Raw genomic sequence first — 16547 nt, 5'->3', positions numbered from 1 at the left:
AATCCCAATGGGGTAGTCAGACGTATTAAATATTTCCCATACTTAAAGGTTGCCTGGAAGAGATTGCTACTTAGCAGTAAGGCCGCCTATTGTACTCATTCTATTTCTCTTTTGTTTTGTATTTTGTTTTTTCCTGTTTGTGCAATAAAGTATTTACGATACGTTACGTTACGTTACGTTATGTGATGTTATGTTATGTACGTCCATCGCAAGATGAACTAAGTACCTACACTTCACCGAGCTTTCTGTTACCAACTAAAGTTCAATTCCGTGGTTGAGAGCAAAGCCGGGATTTGAACTAGCGACACTACGATTTAAGTCACGCTTTCTCCGAACACTGCTCTCACAGATTAGTTAGTTTTTAAACTTATTTTTATGTATTATGCTATCGATTATAATCCGGCTCCAATAAATAGCGTATCAGATTCGTAATATTGACAATAAAATTGATATTCTCATCGCTATTAGTGACACCAATATCGATATAATTATGCACATCAACAGACCTACGTATCTCTCGATAATCGACAGCTCGAACAACAACACAAACTCGTTGAGGGAGTCCGAAGCAGTTTCAACACAAGTTCCTCTTTGTAGTTTGAATGCAATTATAATGCAATCAAGAGGAGCTCTGTCGCTTGAACTCGCATCCGCGGTGCCTCGCCGTAAATAGAATCACCTCAACAATAATACTGTGTTGAAACCCCATAAGGTCTACAATAGTGGCCCGATTCCTGCAGACACCTCCTAATTTTATTTTAAGTTATACCCGTCATTATCTTATCCACCAAAAAGGAAAGAGACGGGAGATAGACAACTGTTAATTTTAAAATGAATGAATAACTCAGGCGAATGATATAGGCATCTCGCTGTTAAGCAACCCGTTTCATGTGTGCTGTCAAGGTTTTATATAAACCTATTAAATGTACGAAAAAGTGACTGTCAACTGGTTGGCTCAACCACCCGCGCCCGTGGTCGGTAGCCCGTTTGCGCCGACCGTGAACATCTCAAACTATCAACTCACCTAGAGTTAGATCTCTTGGACGAGTCGTGCTTCTTGCCCCCCTGTAGATTCGGCAGATCCTTCTGCCTCTTCTTGGTCTCCCTCCATATCCTGTAGTACAATATACACATAACCGTCACTGGCACATAGAACGCCGCGATCGCCGTCCCGAACGTAATGAACTGGTTCGTCTCTATGAACTGGATGTAACACTCGTGAGGCGGCACTTTTCGTTCCCCGTCTATGTAAGGCCAGGCGTAAATCCAAGGTGGCCACAACACCAAACTGAACCCCCACGCACTCCCTATCATCACTGTCGCTCGTCTTGTAGTCCTCTTCGCGCGGTATGTTAAAGGTCGCGTCACACTGAAGTATCTGTCGAAGCTGATGATGAGGAGGTTCAACACTGACGCGTTGGAAGCGAGGTAGTCCAACGCGAGCCACGTGTCACACACATGCGGCCCAAGCGGCCAGTACCCATAAATCGTGAACATCGTGTACAACGGCATCGAGATCAGCCCAACGGCAAAGTCAGCAACGGCAAGAGAAAATAGGAAGTAGTTGCTTATCGTTTGGAGCTGCTTGTCGATCTTGAAGCTGATCATGACCATGGAGTTGCCGACGACTGTGAGGACTGAGAGGACGCTGGCGATGATGGCAATGACGATCTTCTGGGCGAGGCTGTACGGGCTGGGGGGCAGGGTGGGCTCGAAGGCCAGCTCGGTGAGGTTGGTATGGTTGGACGCGATGAGCATGCTGTCAACTAGGGCGGGCGCCGCCAGCGCGCGCTCCGCCCCGCCACCGGCGCCGACACCGCACTAGCTCGCCTGCAACAACAACATAAGTTAATAAAATCGAACATATTAAAATAATATTTTATGGGCCTTAAAATTGAATAAATGAGAATAAAAACTAGATGTTCAAATGTAGGCGGCTGCATTATTGAGCGTTCCTAAATTTTGATTAAAATTCGTGATAAATTGCTATAAAATGTGGAGCAACGCATAGTATATCCGTCTGGATATGTCATAGGAATAACGACAAAGAAAAGCAGCCAGTTATGATTAAAAATTAGTTTTTCTAAGTTTTCTTCTTTCCGATGTATAGGGAATAAATATCATCTTCATCAATTTAAGAGCCACGCTCTTGTCGATGCAACATTTTCCATGCTCTTTTAGGGAAAATACTTTTTTAGGGAAAAATAGGGCAGTGGTTTCCCTCTTGCCTTCCGCCCAGCAGTACTCTGGACGCAAGTGGGAAAGAATAAATATACCACTATGAATTTCGCTGCGTGTAACTGCGCTGCGAAAAGGGCTACAGTGTAAAAATATAACCAAAACTATGTGTGTGTTTACTCAAATGGTATACTCTATAGTTTTTATGAGAATAAAGCTCTTTAAGGTGATTCGTTTTCCATACAAAAGTTGATGCAGTGCTACAGGAAAACGGATAGAGGAATATTGTTATAAAACCGATAAATAGTAATATTTTGGTGTATTATTTTCGCAAACTAACAAAAATTTAGGGTCCGAATACGAGAAGTACCATATTTCAGACCCTCAATTTCGATCAATTCTACATTTGTAGTGGTGCAGATTACAGTGTATTTGCTGAGCGTGTAGAGGTGTCAATGTTAGTTTGTGTGCGTGATAGTTTTTTTTTCTCTAAAGGCTTTGACTACAAGTAGTCTACAAGTACTACAAGTAGTCAAAGCCTTTAACAACAACCTTTACAACAGCCTTTGACAAGTGTAATAGAATGTCAGTGACAATTTATAAAGAGATTTTGTATGAAGAGAATAAATATAAATAAAAAACTAAAAATACTACAATCTGAGAAAAGGAATATTGGAAAAATATTTTTGTTTTAACGCATATTATTTAAACATTTTTAAATAATGGGTAAGTACCGTGTTTTTAAAGAGGACATATATTATAATAAAAAATCAATACATAAAATGAAATGGCTGTATGGGCATAGTTCCCTTTGCCTTACCCTTCGGGGAAAACCAAATAAAAAAAAAGTTGTTGCATTTGCCGGCCTAAATAGTAGTCATTTTTAATTAATTGTTTTTCCATCCAACATACAGATTTATTTATATTCTCTTTGCCGCGGACTTTTTGGTGGAAACGGGAACGGGAAGGTTGATTTCTTCGTTGAATAATCTAAATAATCAATACGAAGTGGTGTTTTGTGGTTAATGATCACATTAAGTTAGTCGGAAAACATTCCCGATAGTATTATTAAATCGGAATATTCAATAAACAAAGTGTATCTATCTATTTTCGCTTTGCGCCAACAAGCCGCTTACTTCGTTTGGGGTTCGGAGTAGGAGTCTGCTCCGAGGGTGGGGGCTTAGGTTTCATCATTTCATTAATCATCATCAAGAAAAAAACACAAGACATGGCTGTATAGGCATAGTTCCCTTTGCCTTGCCCTTTGGGAAGAAAAATAAGATACATTTTGAAATTCTTATGTATAATAAACAAACATCACAGACATCATGACAGATCTAAAACTAACGAAAATCTTTTTTCTTTTTTCTATTTGACTTATTTATGAATTTTAATCAAGAAAACGTGATAATAAGTTCGACAGCAACCAGTTCAGGTCCCTGAAACAGCCCATTTCAGGCCGCGTATATATGGAAATACTACTTCAATACGTCCCAGCCTCGTCTTTTTTTAACGTCCTCGTTAAAAAAAGACGTCCTAACCTGAACTAACTAACCTAACAATAAACACCACGCGTAAATATAAGTCCAGAAATGCGCTGCAAGTCGTCTGGACTGGGCGCGAAAACAACATAGAATTCGATTAGCTGCTAAGTGTCCCGCATGCTATCACCAGCTGTCACTGACATACGTATGAAGTCCCGCGGATTGTATTGGAACTAAATGACAAGTCATAATAATTATATGCGGATACTGCGACATCAGCGCCGTGCTTGCGGGACGTCCTGAAGCGCTATTACATCTTTCAAACGCGATGCGACAAAGTTTGAACCGACGCAATTTAGGAAAAATCTACCTTATTATTACTGTACTGTGATCGTTATTTGTAAAATCATACAATACATATACACAATTACACAATATAATTATTATGACATATTGTGGACTTTTCGGTAGACCTACAAAAAAGGAACAATTCAACCATACGTTGTTTTGTTATATCTCAATGGGCTCAGGCAGTGTTTTCGCCGAAAGCTCCAAGTCGGCTATATTTGTAACGATAATTATGTTTGACATTCATCATCATTTTTGAACCATTTTATACAAAAAAAAAAATACTTGTATAAATTATATACCCTAAAGCACGCCCATGAATCACTCTACTCATAGGTGAAAACCGTATGAAAATCCGTTCAGTAGTTTTTTAGTTAGCCGCATGTTCACTGATGCGATTAATGCCTGTTAGAATTTTACAAAATAAAAAATACGGAAATTACGGAAGGTACTTTAGTGCAAAGTACATTATTGTATAATTATAATATTATTGGTAAAAGTGATACTTTTTGAAAATTCCGTAACAAATAGACGGGTTCGCCAAATTCAATTGTAAAAAAGTACAAAAAGTAAAAACAATTAAAACATGCACTTAAAATAAAACCACCTTGGATATTCACTTCAATTTATATTCAATACTTCCAATATCTATTTTTAACCACCTTTCGGCTACGTAGCTGCAATGAGACTGCCGGGCACTAGATGGCCGACTCCCTCCTTGCTTTCCATCCCCACTCTTACTCTACTAGCGCCCTCCTACTGCATTGCAACTACGCATCAACTGAGTAACTTATAATATGTTACGCATTATTTAACAACATTTTACTACATTTTATTTAAATATAATTACACTTCTCATCAAAAAAATCGAAACACTTCCGTTTTCATTGTTTCTGTCCGAATTTAACACAAAAAAGAATTCATACGATGAAAAAAAATACATAAATGTATAGCTGGCAGTTTGGCCATTACAGTAATAAGCGAAAATTCTAAATTCAAAATTAGAATTTCATTTGTTTATCTTATAAACGAAATGAATCACTGTTTTGAGACAAATGTGTGTTTAGGGTTGGAGTACATTTAGCGTTTAAAAACTAAAAATTGGCGCCTATCCTTAAACTTTTTGTTTTTTATTTCAATACTGTGACTTTGGGACGTCTGAAAAAAGGTTTTTTTTCTAAAACGTATGGATACTTCGCCCACAGAAGCCGCCCAAGTTGTGGCATTGCTGGATTCTGGCCTTAGTCAGCGTGTTGTGGCTGCAAGACTGCATCTAAGCCTGTCATATGTTCATAGAGTCTATAAACGTTATCGGGAGACTGGTTTGTTCACGCGCCGTTCAGGATCTGGCAGGAATCGGGTCACTTCTGAGCGAGATGATCGATTTATTGTAACAACTTCTTTAAGAAATCGACGCCTTAACGCTTTTCAACTGCAGCAGCGGCTTCGTGTTGTACGAAGGGTGGCTGTAAGTGACTCTACAATTAGAAGAAGGTTGAAGGATCGTGGACTGGTACCGCATAAGCCAGCAAATGGGCCGAAATTAACTGCAGACCATCGAAGAGCGCGCCTTAACTTTGCACGTGAGCACCTAAATTGGTCATACCTACAGTGGAGCAAAGTTCTCTTTTCTGATGAGTGTAAAATTATGCTGTATGGTAACGACGGAAAGAACAAGGTCTACAGAAGAGACGGAGAACGCTATGCACAATGCTGCATTGAAGAAAAGGTCAGCTATGGTGGCGGTTCGTGGACGGTTTGGGGAGGAATCAGCGCCGACGGTAAGACAGAGCTTGCTTTCGTGTCTGGGCCACGTCTGCCTGCACTAAACTGTCATCGGTACGTCGAAGAGTGTCTCGAGCCTCATGTGATGCCCTATGCACATTTTATTGGCAACGGCTTCATATTCATGCACGACAATGCTAGGGCTCACACCGCGGGCGTCGTACGAGATTATCTTAACGAAGTCGATATCTCTATTATGGAATGGCCAGCAAGAAGCCCGGACATGAATCCCATTGAACATCTGTGGGATGAATTAAAGAGACGAATTCGAGCAAGAGATCCTGCCCCAGAAACACTTAGCCAGCTGCAAGATGCAATCCAAGAGGAATGGGACAATATACCACAGCATGTGATCGTGACTCTCATCCGATCGATGAAGAACCGTATGGAAGCAGTAATTAGAGCTCGGGGAGGGAATACAAGTTATTAAATAAACGTTTTTTAGCTTTTTTTTTCATTTACGTGTGTTGTTTTATCCATTTCCTTTATACTTCATACGGAATAAAAATGACTCATTTAACAAAATACGAAACCTATGAAAAATTCATTTAAATTTAGAACATTAACATTAAGATTTGATAAGCTCATATTACTCACTATTAAACGACATTTAACATTTATTCCTAAATGTACACATTTTTCTGATAATCCTGACAAAACGTAAACTTGCAAGGTGTTTCGATTTTTTTGATGAGAAGTGTATTTATACACAATATTATAGTTCCTACTTTTACTACCATCACCTCAAAATAGTATTAACTTACATGTTTATTAAAATAGTAGATATCACAAAATTATTCCAATATCAAATCCACACCTTTTTTTTATATAAAACAACATAACATCATTTTAATAACAATCGAATTTTAAACAATAAATTATAAGTATTAATAGAACACAACATTCGGCCATCCGATTGCGTGCTAACTCCGAAGCACGCTACAAACACAACATTCGGTATGAATTACCAATACTTTACTATTTCTTATTGTACTTATTCATAATATTATGTACTTAATAATTTTATATAAAAGTTACAATCATGTACTAAATTATTTTTATTGATTCATTTTTAACTCTTATACAAATAAAAAAAATAAAAATAAAAGATGCGTTTATACTCTATATTATTATTATTTCTTTAAATTATAACTTGTTTTTAAATAATTCTCTATTATTCTAACATCTATATAAACTACCAAGTAAGTCCCAATTCCTAATCTTTACCCAAATTAGAGTCAGTAGAGTCAGAGTCCGAGGACCCTGAGGTAACAGAAGGGGAACGGGAGGATCTATTACCACCTAATGACTGAATATTAATCCAAGGGCGCATTCTATCAGCAGCTATAACAGCCTCATACTTTTTAGATTTAAACCCAGGTACGTTGGAAATCTGATAACGATCGTTGCCTAAGCTTTTTGTCACCTTGTAAGGTCCGACGAACTTGGGCAACAACTTTTTACTCTTACCATCATTCTTAAAATTGGTTTTGGTAATCTTTACCAAATCTCCCAACGAATAAATTCTTGCAGGACTTCTTTTTGAGTCATAGATTCTTTTCTGACGTTCCTGGCTAATTTTAATGTTTGCAGACGCCTCCTGTCTTATCTTTTCAATATCTGAAGTCGTCAATGATTCACTACTAACGTCACTTATTTCGGACCCGTTAGTTGGAGGTTGTAAGGAAGCAGGATCATTGCTTGACACCACATCTTCGAAGGCTAATGAGGGTTCATCAGCCGATTCATTGTCTCCAGATGCATCAGGAGTCAATGAAGGTGCAGACTCACCATTCACTTCGAGATTTTCGACCGATAACATGTTATCCTTAGGACCCTTCATTTTAATTCCGAACAATAATTCCGAAGCACTTTTCTTTGTTGAAGCATTAAGGGTGTTATTTATGCCCCATTGTACTTTACGCAGTTGCTGATCCCAAACACGTTCGTCTTCTCCAAAATTTTGGGCAGATAACGCGTTGAGAATGGTTTGATTAAACCTTTCCGCCTGTCCGTTTGCCCTAGGACAGGCAACTGCGTTTAGCACATGCTTTATGCCATTACTGTTACAAAATGTCTTGAATTGGCCAGAAGTAAAAGCAGTTCCACGGTCCGAAATTATCCTACGTGGTACCCCAAAATCACAGAATAAATTTTCGAGTACTCTGATGACGGTTTTTGTTTTGGTATCCTTAACCGGTCGCGCGAATAAATACTTTGTAAAACCATCTACAATTGTTAAGATATAGTTGTTCTGCGATTTGCTCCTCACAAATGGTCCCAAATGATCCAAATGCAACGTATCAAATGGCACTTCAACCTTTGGTATCGGATGTAAGAGTCCCGTGCTGGTTCGTGCCGCGCTATCCTTGTTAAAGGCACAGTCGATACAAGCAGAGACATATTTTTTTACGTATCGCCTCATTTTTGGAAACCAGTACCTACTCTGAACCAACTCTAGTGTTTTAGCAAGCCCAAAGTGACCCACGTCGTCATGATTTGCTTTACAAATCTGCCACCTCGCGTCCTTGGGTATCACCAATCGCAATTCCTCTCCAATTTTTCTATGTAATGCATGATTTTTAATAACATAATTCTTTTTTACGTCCAAAACCTCTTCATCTAAACTTGGTTTCAGAATTTTAAAGACTCTGTTGAGTTCGGAATCGGCCATCTGCAGCGTAAGTATCCAATTTTCCGTATTTATATTCAACGTATTTACAGTAGTTGCAGAACCGTCTCCATTAGAAGGATTTCGACTTAATGCGTCAACATGGCTCATTCGACATCCAGGACGGTACTCAATAGTGAAGTTATATTCACTTATTTGTAACCACCAACGCGCTATGCGCGGTATCAAATCCCTTTTAGTCAGGGTGGTTCTGAGGGCATTGCAGTCTGTGTAGACGCAAAAGTTCAATCCTATAAGATAGGGTCGGAATTTCTTCAGCGAACAGACTACGGCTAAAGTTTCTAACTCATAAGAGTGAAAATGCCGTTCCTCTGGATTGGTCTGTCTGCTAAAGTATGCAACAGGTTTCAACACCCTCGGAGAAATCTGCCACTGCATAAGTATTCCACCCAATCCCAGAGAACTTGCGTCTGTATGCACCTCAGTGTCCAATTCTGGATTGTACAAAGCCAAGAGAGGTCGTTCAATTAACCGATCCTTCAACCAGTTAAACGACTTTTCCTCTTCGGAATTCCACCGCCATTGTGAATCCTTCTTCAGCAATGCCGTCAAAGGTCTCGCAATTTCTCCGAAACCTTTCACAAATCTACGAAAATAGCTAGCCAACCCCAAGAATTGACGCACTTCGTGGACGTTACCTGGCGTTGGGAAATCTCGCACGGCCAATATCTTTCTTTCACTTGGCTTAATGCCCTCTGCGGAAATTTCGTAACCGAGATAATCAATTTTGACGTCAAAGAAACTACACTTTGATGGGTTCAGCGTCAAACCAGCCTTCTGAATCAATTGAAAGACATCTTCAAGTCTTTCGAGGCCCTGCTCAACGGTAGCCGACGGGACGAGCAGATCGTCCATATATGCATTAGCCGATTCAAATCTTCGTGGACCTAAGAGACGATTCATCATCTTTTGGAACACCGAAGGCGCGTTTGCCAGCCCGAACGGCATACGCTTGAATTCGTAATGTCCATCCGGGGTGACGAACGCAGTTAAATGTCGACTCTTTTCCCCCATCGGAATCTGGTAATAGCCAGAAGCCAAGTCCAACGTGGTGAAATATTTGTTACCACTCAAATTAGAGAGCTGATCATCAATTAAAGGCAATGGATACTTGTCCTTTACGGTTTTACTATTAAGAGCTCGGTAATCAACACAGAGTCTTAGGTCCCCGTTCTTCTTTTTTACCAGTAAAATCGGGCTAGCATAGTTGGAGTCAGACTCCTGCACAATATCGTTTTGAATCAGCTCACCAACCATCTTCCGAACTGTTTCACGTTCGTGGTGTGATAAACGATAAGGCCTATAAACGACTGGAGTTTTATCATGCAACTCTATGTTCATTGTCGCGTCCTTTGCACAACCTAATTCTCCCAATGTGGTGGCGAAGCATATCCTGTATTTCTGTATAAGCTGATATAATTTGTCCCGTGTAGATTGATCGACATTGTCGCTTACTTGAATATCATTTTTATCCAACGGTTGGAACTCACCTTCCTCTTTACCCGATTGCATGCTAACTTTATTGACCACTTTAGTCTCAGTGATGGGGCTAACCCTGGCAATTAACTTATTCGCTTTAAAATTTAATGGAGCGCTTGTCAAAGCCGAAACAAATACAACTGTTTTACCGTCCTGAACGTTATAGCAGCCTTGGTGTAAATGGTACTCTTGATTTGGACTATTCCTGGTGCTTCCATCGGTATATATATCACCCGTATAGGACGCTGCAGTAAAAACTTCCACCAGTCCTCCTTTCAGGATCATAACGTCTTTCGCGACGTACAAGTCAATAGTATCACTACCTACAGTGGAGATACCAGAAACAGTGTGATAAAAGACAAGTCTGTCTTTGTCTTTCATAACGGTGACTGAATCCTGATCCGTGAAGTCCTGCCCAATCAAAATTGGAGTGTTCAGGTATGCATCATCCACTGCCAAAACCTTTAATTCAGTTTCTACCTCATCGATTCGAATTTGAATGGAAGATTGAAATTTGGGGATGACGGTAGAGTTACCGAACCCTTTTATAGTTGGTAAACAACCAAGATTTTCATTTAAACCAAGAATTTTGGCATCGGAAATTCTGATCAAGCTACATTCGCTTCCAAAATCTACATAAGCGTTTAGTATGGTTCCATTGACACAAACATTTTTGAAATATTTGCTGTTTGTATCATTTTGAGTTTGTGTGATACTATCATTCTGCGAATCCGCGCCCTTAGGTTGACCAAAGCGTTTAAGGTCAATCTCGGCACACCTGCTTGTGCAAGCTAATTCAACATCTAAAGGTTCGCTAGCAACTACTCTCAAAACCCTTTTCTCCGTCGACTGAACGCTTTGAGCATTAGGTTCACGTGATTGGAGTGGTTTCCTAGCGCAATTCTCAGAGTTGTGGCCTACTCTACCACACTTCACACACTGTATTAGAGGTTTGCTACACACGTGATATGTATGACCTCGTTCATTACAGTTGAAGCATATCAGATCAGTACCTCTCCCAGAAGATGAAGGTCTATTCTGGTTGTTTAACCGAAAGTCACGCTTTCTGAAAGCATAAGTTGAGGCTCCTCGATGAGAATCTTTTGATAGGGTAGGCTGTTGCGACGCTAAATAATTTAAAAGATCCTCAGGTTCCTCACATTTTAGAGCTTGAGCTCCATTTCTAATCGAACTATCGGTAACCCCATATATGATGCAATCAACTGCTTTACGTCCAACAATCTCACACCTACTTATAAGAGACAATTTATCATAAAAATAATCCCTCAGGGTTTCGTCTGTGCGAGATTTTCGGTCTAACATTTCTTCCAACAATTTACCAAAATTTACATCATTCGGAAAAGCTTTCTTAAATTTAACCTGCCACTCCTCCCAAGAATAATCGAGCGATGGTAAGGATTCGTACCACGTTTTTGCCAAACCACGTAATTTTTGCAAAGCATAATGAATAGTTTGTGTCTCATCCCAATTGTACATACCTGTACATTCATTAACCTTCCGTAACCATCGCTCCACGTCTTGGGATTTATTGTTGGGATCAAATTCTGGCACAACATTATTATTGTTACTTTGAACATTCTTACTTGAAGCTCCTTGCAGTAGAGTTAAGATCTTTAACAAATCGTCCGCTGTCATGCCTCCCGAAGATCTCTTCCTCTTTCGGGGAACATCCTCAGGCTCACTAGATGAAGATCTACGTCGTCGTCTACGAAGTTCCGGTGTATGGCTTCCATCATTGTCTCCTGAAAGAGTATGCACTTAATGTTCTTTCCTCAAAAACAGTACAATTCTTAGGGGACTGAACTTAATTCAATTAGAAAATGTCCCATCTCGTACGTTACAACGCACCCACACGCCCAGAATCCACGTCCAGGATCACAAGATCACTACAGCACACCTACATGTGCCGTTACGTATAAAAATCAATACAGCTCACCTACATGGCTGTTACATATAAGGATCACTACAGCACACCTACATGGCTGTTACATATAAGGATCACTACAGCACACCTACATGGCTGTTACATATAAAGATCACTACAGCACACCTACATGGCTGTTACATATAAGGATCACTACAGCACACCTACATGGCTGTTACATATAAGGATCACTACAGCACACCTACATGGCTGTTACATATAAGGATCACTACAGCACACCTACATGGCTGTTACATATAAGGATCACTACAGCACACCTACATGGCTGTTACATATAAGGATCACTACAGCACACCTACATGGCCGTTACGTATTAAGATCACTACAGATCAGCGGCATAGTGGTTCTCTAGCATGAGTGATAAGAAAATATCTACAATTTTTTTTTTTAAATGTACCAAACTCAATCCCACGAAATTACAACATAGAATAGCCATGAAGTAACCTTGACTAAACTACATCGCAACTTAAATATCAAATCGACTAAGCGCAGCAGAAACTATATCGGGGAGTTGCCCCGACCAAAAGTACCACACGCATTAGCCCGAAATAATATTTGGGACAATCGAGAAAAATAATATTTAATAACTGCTCATGTCACAATAAAATTATCGAAGAGTGGCCCCGACCAAATTTTATTGCAGTATCCACGTAGGTTACTAGCTCAAAACACGGATAACATTGTCGGGGAGTTGCCCCGACCAAAAGTACCAAGTGCATTGTACCGGTAATCATTGTTTAGAGCAAACAAAAGAAAATTTCTTTAAAACTACTTTAACTGACGAATACTTAAAGAACCACTTGCCAATTTTTATTCTGAGGTATTTAGTAATAATGATTTGAAAATATGCAAAAATACTTACGGTTTTTATCCGACATGGCTCGCAGGTTATCCCACTTCTGACTTAAAATAAAACCACCTTGGATATTCACTTCAATTTATATTCAATACTTCCAATATCTATTTTTAACCACCTTTCGGCTACGTAGCTGCAATGAGACTGCCGGGCACTAGATGGCCGACTCCCTCCTTGCTTTCCATCCCCACTCTTACTCTACTAGCGCCCTCCTACTGCATTGCAACTACGCATCAACTGAGTAACTTATAATATGTTACGCATTATTTAACAACATTTTACTACATTTTATTTAAATATAATTATTTATACACAATATTATAGTTCCTACTTTTACTACCATCACCTCAAAATAGTATTAACTTACATGTTTATTAAAATAGTAGATATCACAAAATTATTCCAATATCAAATCCACACCTTTTTTTTATATAAAACAACATAACATCATTTTAATAACAATCGAATTTTAAACAATAAATTATAAGTATTAATAGAACACAACACACTTGGGTTTGAACCGTGAAACCTAAGAATGGCGGCGACTGCTTTACCAAATGCGCCATTTAGAAGTTAGAAGTAGACTTCAAATTATGCATCTCTTTTAATAGCTAACCTAGTTCGCATGTGTGTGTGACAGCTTCGTGTTTGTACACAAATTGAAATGACACCAACTTTTGATGCAATGTTTCAATATGATATCTGCAGTAAATACTTCAAAATTGTAGCTTAACTTAAAGATAATGTATGTAAGATTTCGCCACCTAACATTTCACTGGGTCAGAACTCAACACTAAACGAATAAATGGAAAAAAATACGAAAACTGCAGAAGTAACGCCCTCTGCTGACGCAGCGTTACCTAGCTGACTGAAACGCATCACCTTAAACTGAAAAGTATGGGGTAATGTCAACATTTAAGGGCACTCAACAGTAGCGACATCTGGTGGGGGAAATAGGTAATTTTATCTTCATTAGTCATTCAAAAATTCATTAAGTCATGTTATTGTGACACACAGGTATACGTACATTGGCATAGTATGGTCACAAGTACTTATATGTATATACACTTTGAAACTATGTCACATTAACTTTTTTGTCAAATTAAACCGCAAGTATTATTAAAAGTCAAATATGATAGTACGACAGGGTTCTAAAGTGGGTACATGATATTGCTCATGACTGTACCAGCCCCCGTAGCATGATGCTCGCATTTTACGCGCGACGCGATATTGGAACCGACAAAATATATTGGTCCATATTATATCACTAGGGCGCGACAAGCGAGTTCCGTGACACGGTTGCAAATGTTTAATTAAGTAATAACAAATAAATAATATTTTATTGATTCAACCCCACAAAAGACTAGGGGTGATATTAATACGCTAATCTCAGCTTTGAGACTGCCCTCAAGATCATGTCAATATGACAGTTCTTATACAAAAACAGGGACTTGAGCATGGTCTTGAGGGCAGTCTCAGTTGAGATTAGTTTATTGATACCACTCTAAGTACCTAATAAGTTATCTGTGATATAGAAAGAAAAGATTGAAGGCACTCTATGCTGATAGATCTATCATTACTGTTCATAATTAATTATAGAATTATTACTTATTTTTATTTTTAAACTTTAGAATATAATATAATATATTCCTTTATAATATTAGTACAAATCGCACTGGTGGTTGTATAAGTACCTGAACAGCCGTTGGACTGCAGCATCTCGCTTCTAGTTTTAGCTCGACAAATCGATATTTTTGACAGCTTGAAAAGCTTCGTGAGCTAATTTTGAGATGCCTTCAATGCCACTGTGAAAAAGGGGATAATGCTAGGGAGATGATGATAAGCAACACTATTTTACGTCTACTATAATCATCATCATCATCAGCCCATTAACGTCTCCACTGCTGGGGCACGGGCCTTCCCTATGGATGGATAGGGAGATCGGGCCTTAAACCATCACGCGGGCCCAGTGCGGATTGATGGTTATTAACGACTGCTAATGCAGCCGGGACCAACGGCTTAACGTGCCTTCCGAAGCACGGAGGAGCTTTAGATGAAAACTTTTTTTGTGGTCACCCATCCTATGACCGGCCTTTGCGAAAGTTGCTTAACTTCGACAATCGCAGACCGAGCGCGTTAACCGCTGCGCCACCGAGCTCCTCTCTACTATAATATTGGTGCATGTTTTCCCCTTATTTAAGCTCCGTAAATCGATCTTGTTGATAGCAAACATGATACTGCGACCTAATTTTACAAAAACGGACCGATGGCTTCCGACTTTTCGTTAGGCAGTCTTCGGCGCTAAAAGCTTGTATAAATTGGGCTTGTTACAAGTAGTTATTCATTCGTACTTATATTGGAGGAAATATTAGTTTATGTGATAGCGATGGAACGGCCTCTGTGATCCAGTGATTGAGCGTTGGACTCACGATCCGGAGGCCCCGGGTTCGAATCCCGGTGGGATATATCACAAAAATCACTTTGTGATCCCTAGTTTGGTAAGGATATTACAGGCTGATCACCTGATAGTCCGAAAGTAAGATGATCCATGCTTCGGAAGGCACGTTAAGCCGTTGGTCCCGGTTACTATTTACTGATGTAAGTGAGTAATCGTTATATGAGGCATGTCGGGGGCCTTTGGCGGCTCAGTAATAACCCTGACACCAGGGTTGATGAGTTTGGTATTCTACCTCACAACCCACACGATAAGAAGAAGAAGCAATGGAATTCTGAGGTCGCATCATAATACTGAAATACAGAACCCGAAAGATCCGTTTTCCCTAAATCAAAATGGGGAATGTTAATTTGCCTGAATGCTCAAAATCTTGAACGAACACATATTATATTACTCTTTAAAATTTTGAAGTTCAAACACTGCCTACTAACTCAAAACTTGAACATTGTACTCGTAAAATGTATTTGTATGCATTTGTAGACAAAGTAGTATCGTTATTCGGGATTTTGACCACTATTCGTGTGAATATCGTTACCTATTGCAAGATACAGGATTCTGAATATCGTATTTTATACTTTCTCGCTTTCCCGGCTCTATATGAAGCAAGCCTAAGGGTCTCCCTTGTTTCCGTCTTCCACCTTCCGACATACATTTATTGTGTAGAAACAAACAGAAACTTTCGCATTAACAATATCAATATTTACCGGATCCGTTTCACTCACATGTTTTCCATCTTGCTAACAAATTGTGACAGATGTATGTCTATATATACATGCTATAAGAAAAGATAACGTGGATTATGACAAGTTGAAAGTTTCATATAAATACGTTCATCAATTATTAGATTTATCGTGTATCAAAATTTGAATTCTCGCACGAACAAAACAAAAATAATGTAAGTACTAAGTTCTAAATTTAAATTAACGACCTCCGTAGTCCAGTGGTTGAGCGTTGAGCTCACGATCCGGAGGTCCCGGGTTCGAATCCCGTTGGGGACATATCACAAAAATCACTTTGTGATCCCTAGTTTAGTTAGGACGTTACAGGCTGATCACCTGATTGACCAAAAGTACACGCTGTACAGCTTTTCCTTTTAACATTCTAATTTCATGGATAACAGACATATACAAATGTGTATAAATGGGCTCCGTAGCGTATGCCCCCGATTTCGATTGCCCCCGTAGCTTATGCCCCCGATTCTGAGAAGGTACGATAAACTCAATTAAAGACGTTTTTTTGCTATAAAGTACAGTCAGAAACACAAATGTTTTTACTGATATATTTTAATACTGTATGGTGTGCTA

General features: G+C 39.2%; 1 protein-coding gene across 1 annotated transcript in view; it reads right to left on the bottom strand.

Moving 5' to 3' along the window:
* The window catches only part of LOC126371230 (muscarinic acetylcholine receptor DM1), a 133046-nt gene that overhangs the window by 48675 nt on the left and 67824 nt on the right, over nt 1-16547 (bottom strand). The window contains exon 2 of the mRNA XM_050016498.1: nt 1025-1830. Coding sequence (XP_049872455.1) covers nt 1025-1758 — 734 coding nt within the window. The 5' untranslated portion in view covers nt 1759-1830. The remainder of the gene's footprint in view (nt 1-1024; nt 1831-16547) is intronic.

Source organism: Pectinophora gossypiella, chromosome 12 (assembly GCF_024362695.1).
Source record: "Pectinophora gossypiella chromosome 12, ilPecGoss1.1, whole genome shotgun sequence".
In the NCBI taxonomy this organism is placed as follows: domain Eukaryota; kingdom Metazoa; phylum Arthropoda; class Insecta; order Lepidoptera; family Gelechiidae; genus Pectinophora; species Pectinophora gossypiella.
Note: the sequence above shows the minus strand (reverse complement) of the source record. Positions and strands in the feature narration are given on the sequence as shown.